The sequence below is a fragment of the Sciurus carolinensis genome, chromosome 1 (genome assembly GCF_902686445.1).
Source record: "Sciurus carolinensis chromosome 1, mSciCar1.2, whole genome shotgun sequence".
NCBI lineage: Eukaryota > Metazoa > Chordata > Mammalia > Rodentia > Sciuridae > Sciurus > Sciurus carolinensis.
Window position 1 is genome coordinate 33,988,741 of NC_062213.1, and position 10,652 is coordinate 33,999,392.

The following is a 10,652-nucleotide window of genomic DNA, read 5'->3' on the forward strand; positions in this document are numbered from 1 at the left end:
ACAAAATTACATGATAATTAGTTTTAAACTAGCTGCCAGACTCTAAACAACACACACCAAAAAAAAAAAAAAAAAAAAAAAAAAAAAAAAAAAACGGACACACCACACGGCTCACAAAAAAATAAATAAGGCTTTTTCTTCTTTTCGGCCAAAGCGTTGAAGATATGTCGCAGGCCTATAAAACACTATTGCAGGATTTTTCCTCAAGCTAAGAAAGTTGACCTGGTGGGTCTCCGTGAGTTTGTGTGTTTGGAGCAGGTGTCTCTTGCCCCGCAGTGCTCTGATAGCACCACCGAGGTCCTCTGAGTCTGGGGGCACTGGGCCACGCGCTCTCTTGGGCGCCCGCCGCCTTGAACTCAGCTTCCGCGGGGGGAAGTGACCGCGGCCCCTCCCAGTTAGGACTCCGCGCGCCTCCAGGGCCAGACGCAAACTGAACTCTGCTCTGCAGGATGTCACGGCGGCACCAGCGCGACCCACTCGGAGTTCCGGGTGCGACCTGCCCGCTACCAGTCCTGCGCCCTCAGGGTGGAGGCGCACGGCTGCCAGTTGCAGGGCGCGAACTTTTACACCTACTTTTTGTTTCACTTCGGGTTTAACGTGGCTCTGGCACCTCCTAGAATCGGGTCCCAGACACCCCGATTTTCCACCTCCTGGGGAAGTTACCTCCCTTGCCCCCAGGTCTCCACCCGCTTTTCTGAGAGTTCTCGTCCTGGTTGTTAAGAGTGGTTCCCCGTCGCAACAACAATGACAACAACAATAATAATAAGCGCCTAAATGAGTGGGACTGCCCTGTCAGGCTCCAGGATAAAGCGGCGGTGACTCACAGCGTGCGGGGGTCGGCATTAGAAAGAAACCCGGGAGCGCGAAGGCTAAACCCAGCAAGAAGAGGCTGTTCCTCGCAGCCTCCTTCTTGCCCGGCGCTCGGGTTGGCCGTCTGTCTGTCTGTGACCGTCTAGTTGTCCCTCCCATTGCTCAGGCAAAGTTTGACAAATCCGGGGGACGAGAAGTGGATTTCCCAGAGACCCCCTCCCCCTTTCCCGCCGCGCGCTCCCCTCTCCTCAGAAATAATCCCACCAACTACGGGCCCTGCGCGCAAACTTACGTTTGATCTGCCGGGGTTTGCTCTGCTTTCGCCGGGACATCTCGGCGGCGGCCGCTGCCGCTGGGGCTCCTGCGGTGCCCGCGGTCCGGGCTGCCGCTCCCTCGGCTCCCGCCGCTCCCGCCGCCGCCGCCGCTGCTGGCCAGGCTCGGGCCGCCGCCCGCCGGACTCCAGGTGCTCCGGGAGCGCGGGATCCGGTGCTGGGCTCCTCCGGGAGCGGCGGATCCACGTTTAGAGATGAACAAGCAAATGAGAAGACGAGAGGAGGGCAGAGAGAGTGTGACAAGGAGGAGGGGAGGGGGAGAGGGGGAGAGTGGTGGGGTGGGGGAGAGAATGGGAATCCAGAAGCGAATGGTCAGGGAGAGGGAGAAGGAGGAAGAGAGGAGGGAAAAATAAGAAAAGAAGGGAGAGAAGAGGGAGGGAAAGGAGAGCGCAGCGGGGAGAGGGCCGAGAGGGGGCGGAGGGCGCCAGAGGAGGAGCGCGCTCGCTTCCCCTCTGCCCGGCGTGCGGGGCAGATACTCCGGCGCGGCTGCCGCCGGTCCGGGCCGCGCAGCTCTTGCTCTGCCGCGGGAGGTGGCGAGGCGCGGGAGGGAGGGGCGCGCCAGGCCGTGGGGAGGGGAGACTATTCCATCAGCGAAAGAAGGATTGGCTGCATCCAAAGCCAGTCCGGATGCAAACTCGGGCCCTGGCCTCGGTCGGGTGGAGTGCAGGGGATCGCGGCGTGGGTGGAGGTGGGTGGGAGTTTTGGGGGGAGGCCTGGAGCACGGGGGGGGGGGCACCTTCTGCAGTTGTCACCGCGTCAACGCTGGGCAGCTGCCAGAGTACCCATCCCCCCCTTCCAGCAACTTCTTCCAACAGCCTCCTCTGACGGACCCCAACTCTCCTCTCTCACGCCTCGCCCATCTAGCAGGGCACAAAGAAATCTCAGTCTCTCTATAAACTTTGCGCTTCCAGTTATGCCGCCCCCTCCCCGGACCCCCGTCCCCCGCCCTTCCAGCTTCTTGGCAGGAAGGTTAGGCCACTGGCAAAGTCCTCAGCGAGAGCCAGCTGATCACAAATGCCAACTGTGTATCTTGAGGCCAGTTAAGTCCTCTCGTCTGCCCACGCTCTCAGGACACCATTTCATTGCTCTCAGGGTTCCCTGGAGACCGCTGCGGACACGGACCATCCCCCCACTTGACCCGCATGGATGGGGTGCTGAGCAGCGTCTTCAAAGTGCTTTCTCACCTCGAGTTTCCATTTTAAATAGTAAAATGCCGAAACTGGGAGACAGGCAGATATTTTTCTCTCATATCAATAAAAGGAAGATCAGTTAGCTAGGTGATTAGCTGTAGATGGGAAGCGAACTCTCATCTCCAATAGGAATACTCACTTTCTGAGGAAGTGTGTGGAAGTTCAGCAGTCCCACCTTGCCCTATGACCTTTAATTATCTTAGTTCTTCTGCCACAGGGAAGCACCGAGCGACTAATAAAAGATTTGATCTTGCCATAATTTCCCAAGCAGGTAAGACCCAATAACTATTTCATGGTTCTTTAGTTTCTAAAGTTTTGTTTCATTCTTATTCAATTATTGTGTGTGTGGTATGTTGGAAACTGCAAGGCAAAAGAACAAATTTTGAGATGATTTGCATAGTTATTATTTTGGCCAAGGAAGCTGTATGAGGTTCTCTTACTTTCTCATAGTTTGATATACACTAAGTATTAAAGATATTCACCCCGATGACTGGAAGGAACTTCTTCTATCCAAAGGGCAGTGGAACTGGCTGCTTTATGTAATTAGTATTTACTAATAAACTCCGTTGTAGTTAGCATGTATCCCCCAGATACTGCTGACTTCTCCCCCAGGATGATGTGAAATTGTCCATTCTGATCTGAAATTGTTTCCTTCTTTGGTTGGCTAGCATTAACCAGAGTCCCACCAAATGTTACTCTAAAAGGGTCTGGGGTCAGCATAGAGCATGGGCTTATTGAGCATAATGCAGGATGTTCAGTGTGTAAGAGGCACTGTAATCAGTGTCATTTATTACCCATCAGGACATCTTCTGGAAGGTGTAAAGAGTTGCCTCATGAGTGGTATGGCTGAGAGAATCTTAACACAAAGCCGAAGACCAATTGTGAATTTCATTACATTATCATTAGTACTAGTACCATATGAGGTTGTAAGGATATAGTACATGGTCCCGTATAGTAGAAAATGCACTAAATGACAAAGTCCCTCCCCTGAAGAACCAACAAATTAAGGTCCTAAGTACCATGAAAAACAGGGTTATTTGTGCTTGTGTTGTAGAATGAATAAGCAGACAGAGAAGTACAGATTTTTACCTCCTTCATTTTCAATTCATTACAGTTAAATTGGTGTGCTTAGAATCTTAGAATCCGTTGTATTGTATATTATGGTTTTCAAAGATCCTTTACAGAACTGGCTGACTTTTTATGTCACCCAAAAGGAATGCCCATTGGAATTAAAATAACATAATAGTTAGTGTTTCTGTTGGCATTTGAAATGGTTAAATATGCAAAGCAAAAGAGAAACAAATAAAGCTCAACTAAATATTCAATTTAAAAGCTGAAAGAATCAAAAGTCAGGGAATTTTAAGGCAAGATTCTAAAATAACCAAAACGCATTAATAGAAATAGTGTATTTCTAAATTACAAACGTAGATATTAATTATAGTCAATATGAATGAAATAAACTAAGGAGTACTGTTACCTCTTGTATTTTTACATCACTTTTAATGAAAATATTGATGATATGTAAGGTTCAATTTTTCTTTTTTCTAGTTTAACTCACTAAGGTTATAAAATAAAAAGACAGCAAAACCTATAAGCAATTATCTCTGTCCAAATGGATATAGCAGCTCCAAACCACAGCTACATGACTATCAAACAATGATTATGAAAACCACAATTGAGAAAAGCATCAGGGAATGATATTGCAAAACCACAGCAACAAATGTGTCTGTGATATTGAAAACCACAATTCAAAACTAATACCCTGTGTATCGCAAATTACTGTTTAACTATAAATGTGCAAATGTATAAGTAACAGCACAAAATAATTTCTCATTTACTTAACAATGAATTATTCATTTTCTAGACTCACTGATTTAATGTCTACACATTGGTTTGTTTTGAAAAGTTTCTGCTTTCAAAAACAAATCCTTTCAAATCCCATAAAAAAATGTTAGTTAATTTAAAAGCAGGAAACATGCAACTCTTGATCATATTTTTTTCAAATGTTTAAAAAGAATTGATCTGAAATCAGTCTGAAATAAAGGAATGTCTACCTCTGTATAGCTTTCTTCATAAAGTTGTTTAGAAATGAATAGGTATGTTTATAGAAAAGATACCTCCAAGTATTCAATTACAACTTCAGTAAGAACCTAGTTGTATATATTCTTAGTCATTTTTAGCTAAAATGCATACGCCTGACAATAAAATCAAATGCCAGTACCAAAGCTGTTTTAATATGCAAAATCAAGTTTTTGTTTACAAATGAGTAAATTGATATTTTATTTGCAAGCTTATGGGGTTGCCATATTTTTCTAATTAATAAACAAGGTGCATAGTTAAACATGAATTTCAAATAAACAACAATAATTCTTTAGGATAAGTATTTTCCATGCACTATTTGATACATACTTATCCTAATTAATAATTGTGGCTTATATGAAATTCAAATTCAACTGAGTATCCTGTATTTTATCTGGCAAACCTACCAGTTTAGCATTTAAGCATTTTTAACCTATTTATGGTTGTTTATAATATTGTTTATAGAAAAGACAGAGAAACCCTAAAATGTTTCCTACAGGCATAAATATATTTAATTCCTGAATGTCGTGTTATTTAGGGAGGGCAAGGTAGAAGGAATAAATTTCTCTACAAAAATTCTTACTTTATTTGGCACAGTACAGAAATGTACTCTCAGTGTGAATGGATTACATTCATGTATGTCTTATTCTTGGATTTGTTTTTAAAATGTGTTTTTCTTCCTCCTCCAAGGGATCAACAAATTGATAAAGCAAACTCAGAGGCCACATCTTATTAGACAGCAAGCTGCCTTCTTTATTATAGAAGTAAATAATATCCAAAAGCTTCAGAAAGACTTAATTTTGCCCTTGTATCCTCACCAGAAATTGAGTACAATTTATCTGCTTTGATTTAAGATTGTGACACTGAATTGAACAAAAATACAGCACGAAAAGAGTGTTTAGTATTTGTGTGTCTTTATAATTTCAGCAGTTTAAAAATGAAAATCAGATTCATCTAAATGGCATTCCTACTTTATAACTAGAAAAAGGACTATCTGTTTACTTGCAAAGGAATTGAAGACTTCCAAAAGATTCATTGTATCTAGATCAGGGGGGTTAACTTGAGCTTCATGTAGACCATTTATCTCCTAAAAGAAGTTTGTATGTGCAAATAATTTTCTTAGGAGTGAGTCTACCGAATTCACCAGATTTTTGAAAATGTATGGAAAAAGTCTGTGAACCAATATAGGTTAAGAAACACTATTCTCTTTATTTGTAAATGTTTAAGATATACTGAAAACTAAAATGTGAATAATGTAAGTTCTTACTCCTTGTACCCATCCTTTAGGTTCAAGTTACTACTCTGATAGAAGAGAATCGTAAGATAAAATATTAAACAAAACCCAGTATTTTGTTCCTAAGTTTGTGTGATGCATAACCTTCCTACCAAGTATAAAATAAAGATTAAAGGAATAGCATCCTACGTTTTAGAAGCATCTGTTAATTTTGTCTGCCTAGCATCCTATTCTGGCAGTAATGCCATGATACCTTTTATAGAACTCCTCCTTCTCACCCACTATTTAGTCATGTGATGCAAGTGTAGCCTTTCCCAACCCCTGACTAATCAAAATATTCCATTTGTCTCTACAGCAATTGACTCAATGTTCTAAATTGTTCCTATGCAAGTCCACCCTGGGAATTTTTCCTAAAACCATTGAGGAAGAGGGACTGTTTTACCGGGGTTGGCGCAATGGGAGAATGCAAATAAGAAATTGCTAATGTCCATGCTTATGAGAAGAATTCAGTGTCAACATAGAGTACTTTTTACTCTTAACTTTGTCTTAGAGTCTGATTTGGGAAGAATCCAAACCAAAAACACCCAGCAACACTCCAACATTCCTTTGTTTTGGGTTCACCTATATTATCTGTGTATCTATATAGATGTTGAAGTCTCAGTTAGTTCTACTATATTTTACCTTTTTCTATTGAACCAGGCTAACCCTTATGTATTTTTGTAGTCATAGTTATTTTTCACAGGAAGACATTATTGACCTCCTAGTCAAAGTGAGATACCACTTTTTAGTTGTTTTCATAACACCTTTTTGTCTACCATATCACTTGCTGCATTGTTGCACTGAAAATTTAGTTATGTATAAATCCCGTCTTCACCAGCCTCTTTCCAATCTTAACACATTTACCTGGTAAATGTGTTAAGTTTGTAAGAGTAAAGTTTGTGAGAGCAAGAAACATATCTGTCTTTTTAAGATTTATACTCTCAGTGCTGGACACACAGAAGGTCCTAACGAAATTATTGAAAGAAAAAGTGAGTTCAGAATTATCCAGTCTTATCTGGGGACCTCTTACCATGCCCAATCCCCATCCAAAGAATCACAGGTACAGGAAAAGGCAGCCATGTTTGTACAACACAAAACCAGATTCTCATGGTGAATGCTTGAACCAAAGGGAGTATCTAGCTCTGTTATGACCATCCAAAATTCTTCTTAGGAAATTAGAGTTAGAATCAAGAGTTTCAGTCCTTTCATGACTGGTCGCTTGAAGTAAGAACTAAAAGCTTTGGAATCGTGGCATGGTTATTACCATGTGAATAGTGTAAACAAGATTGTTTGACAGTAGAGAGAAAGAAGCAACACAAATGTTCTAAGAGAAGTTGGGGTAAGAACAGAAACTGCTATACCAAACTTCTGTCCTAGATGAGATATTGATGTTTCCTTAGCATAAATTTCTTCCCACCTTTATTTATGGTCATTTTTAGCCTAAATAGGTACTAATTGATTCCTGTTGCATCCAAACCAAAAGACTAAACTAAAGCAAAAAGTAACCATCTATGACTTTGGTCTACTTGACTGAATATCTGCATTTAGTAGTATCAATCTACCTATGTTTTCTACTTTTCTTTAGAAAGTTTATATAAAAGCATTTTTTATTAACATTTCATTTTCTCCTGTACAACTGTAAAATAATAAACAAACCTTATTAACATTAAGTGGGTAAATCTACAATTTTAACATAGATAAATCAAGATACAAACCAATTGCCGATTTTGAATATTCACTTCAATCAGGTATAACTCCCAGGGAAAAAGTATTTTCAAAGTCAGAGTTCCTCAAGGACAATATAATCACTTGACATGCACATCCATAACCCTCCTGATTACATATATTTTGTCCCCAGATGTTTGGTTTTACTTTCAACTTCACTTTTCCACATTTGAATAACCATCTACCAGATTACCTTCCATATAAATTTTATGAATGTTGTTATAATTTGCATGAATGATGTTTATACTTCTGAGGGGAATTTTATTTTCTAATCTGTAATTTTTTCCATAAATTCCTAAATGCAAAATAAGAAATTAAACAGATTTTGAGGATACTCGCTATGTGTATAGACTTAATCAGATTGCTTATTTTTACTTATTTCTTATCTATTTGCTAAAGTATATTAAAATAACGTAGAAGGAATGAATTTAGGGTGAATTTAGTTTTTCATATAGGACGATGAAAAGCCATTCTAGGGCATGCTAATGGTGAAATGATGTATAAGTAACTGAAAGGGATAATTATATCATTTTTCAGTTTATATGGTAGTGAAAATTGGAAAACATCATTAACATGATTCTTTTAAAATATTCATTTTAATTTTCTTAAACAACTACTTGTAGATAGATTTAAAGATCAAATTGATTTTCAAGGCCTGTAATTAGCAGTGTGTCCTACCCTGCTTCCCAATGATAATTCTTGTTCTCAGAGTTATAATCATCAGTTCTTTTCGCTGACTCTCCTAGTGTTCACCTCACATTTCTAGATAACATGCTTTACTATGTTTAAAAATTTCATTAGTTTACGTTTTATTGACTATGTTGACTAACATGAAAATCCAACACACACTTTTTCCAAATTTTTAATCAAATTGAAAATTTGTGTTTATTTATTGCATTATATTTTCTTTTCAGTTATGCTGAGTTTCTTTGATATAAATTATTATCTTTGTCATTTCCTCAATCTTCCATTCACTTTTACTGTTTCACACCCAATTTCTTGGCCAGTGTAATGCATTCAGATATATCAGCACATTCAAAGACATCCAGTTTGGAGTTATTTTTCCCCTACGGGGATGTCCTTGACACCCTCATCCTGCTGCTCCACTCTGAACTAATTGCTCTCTGTGACTGAAATTTCCTTTTCATAATCATCCTGGGAGTTCCCTCAATTTTCTCCTGCGTTGGACTCCAAGTTTTTTGGATTACTGAGTATTCCTCTTTCATGGCTTACTAGTCTGCCCTACTCCATGTCCTGCCCTTCTCTCTCTCTCTCTCTCTCCCTCCCTCCTTCCATCTTGGGTTTAAATTACTTTTTAAAAACAAATTTTACTGCCATTTCAGAATTTCTAGGAGTGAAGGAAAACTCATAGAATCAATTACACAAATTTGTGCCAAGCACCTTTCTTCTGTATACCCTTGTTTTTATTTCTAAAAATTAATTGTATTAGATATTTTTATTTTATCAAAGTGATATGTTCATATGTTATAAAAGGGGGATGCCATCATTTGGATGTGGTTTTAGCATCTGTCTCAAAGGTTCTTATTTTGGATGCATGGTCCTCTGTGTGGTGATATTAAGGTGGTGGAACCTTTAAAAGGTGGGGCCTAGTGGAAAGTAATTAGGTCACTGGGTCATCATTTGGAAGGGATTAATGCAGCCCTCAAAAGACCCTAGTTCTCATGAGAGTGGATTGTTATAGAAAGAGCAAGCCTGGGCCCTGTTTCAATCTGTTCATCCTATCTTTCCATATGATATTTTGCTTTCACATATGCTCCTGCCTTTGTGGTACCATCTGTCATGAGGACTTCACCAAACTCAAGCAGAAGCCAGCACCATGCTCTTGAACCTCCAGAACTAGGAGTTAAATAAGTCTCTTTATATTTTAAAGTACTTAGCCCTAAGTATTTTGTTATAGCAACTGAAAAAGAACTAATACAGGGAGCATATAATTAAGTTTCTTCCTTCTCAGAACTCATTGCTTAGAGGCAAACACATTTAACCACTTACATAATACAATACTACTTGAAATTCTATAGTTGCAATGAATTTAGAAAGCACCTCTGCCCACTGTAATGAAGAGATTTATGTTTTTAAAGTTTTCTTATCCCTTCTATCTCTTTCTACTTCTGACCACAGTTTCTCATTTATATTGTGAAAGTTGATAACACATTTTTTCTGCAGCCATATTTTCTTTCATCTTAGGTCTGCACATTAATTCTTCAAGTTGAAAAGGAATACACAATAATAATCTTATATGATTATGAAATACTCTTCACTGAAGAACCATCTACTTGTCTAAGAGCCTATTTCCTTCTTTTTGAGTCTCATAATATGAGCCCTACTCCATTTATTGAAGAATTTTTCTAATATAGGCTAAGTGGTCTCTCCTTGTATTCCATTGATTGATTAAAATCATATTCAGATTAGTTTGCTTTGTAATCAAATCATCACTTTTTCAAGCAGATTTTTCCTGCTTTCTTTGTTTTCCCTTTTTTTATTATTTTTTTATTTATTCTAATTAGTTATCCATGACAATAGAATGCATTTATGTGTTTTGATAAATCATACATAAATGGACTTTTTAAGGATGAATTTTACTTTGTTTATTGGTACTCTATAATTGTGCATATATGGAGTACAATTTGATGATGACATTCCAATTTGCCTTCTTTTCTTCTTGTGATGAACCACATACTTTCTTTACCATATCACTAATATTACCTAGTCCCTTACTCATTCTGTCTTTGGCATGTGGTCCATTTCAGTCTCACCCTTGAGGAAGTTGTTTATGTGTCTCTTCACCTACCTGTTCAACTAATTGTTTTTGTTGTCAGCTGCTCATCAGTTATCCTAGAAATTTTTTTCTTGTGGGCTGATTCCTAAGTTATTTCCAGAATGTTTTATATTCTATGCTTTTCTCATTTTTTTCACTTTCATTTTTCTGAAGTGTACATATACTCAACATCCTCAGAAATGAAACATATGAAATAAAACTCTGTATGAGAAAATGTATTCATTTTGTTCTTATCCTCTGTTGATAGTTGAGCTGGGAATACAATTCTAGGTTTAAAAGTACATTTCCCCTTGAGAAATTTGAAAAAACATCACTATTGTCTTCTGGCTTTCAGTATTGTGATCAGAAATCTGGTTCTAGTCAGAAAACTTTGATATTAATTCTTTACTTTCTCATTAAATTGCTAGTCTGAAATTTTGCAATTAAGTCCTACTAAACATTGTTCA

General features: G+C 39.1%; 1 protein-coding gene across 3 annotated transcripts in view; it reads right to left on the minus strand.

Moving 5' to 3' along the window:
• Window positions 1-1,454, minus strand: part of Zfpm2 (zinc finger protein, FOG family member 2) — a 419,792-nt gene extending 418,338 nt beyond the window's left edge. Inside the window, exon 1 of one of the 3 annotated variants that reach the window (XM_047561101.1) lies at window positions 1,103-1,454. In XM_047561101.1, the coding sequence (XP_047417057.1) occupies window positions 1,103-1,142 (40 nt within the window). In that variant the 5' untranslated portion in view covers window positions 1,143-1,454. The remainder of the gene's footprint in view (window positions 1-1,102) is intronic. The other 2 variants (XM_047561111.1, XM_047561096.1) reach the window with 2 other exon arrangements.
• Window positions 1,455-10,652: the final 9,198 nt, after the last annotated feature.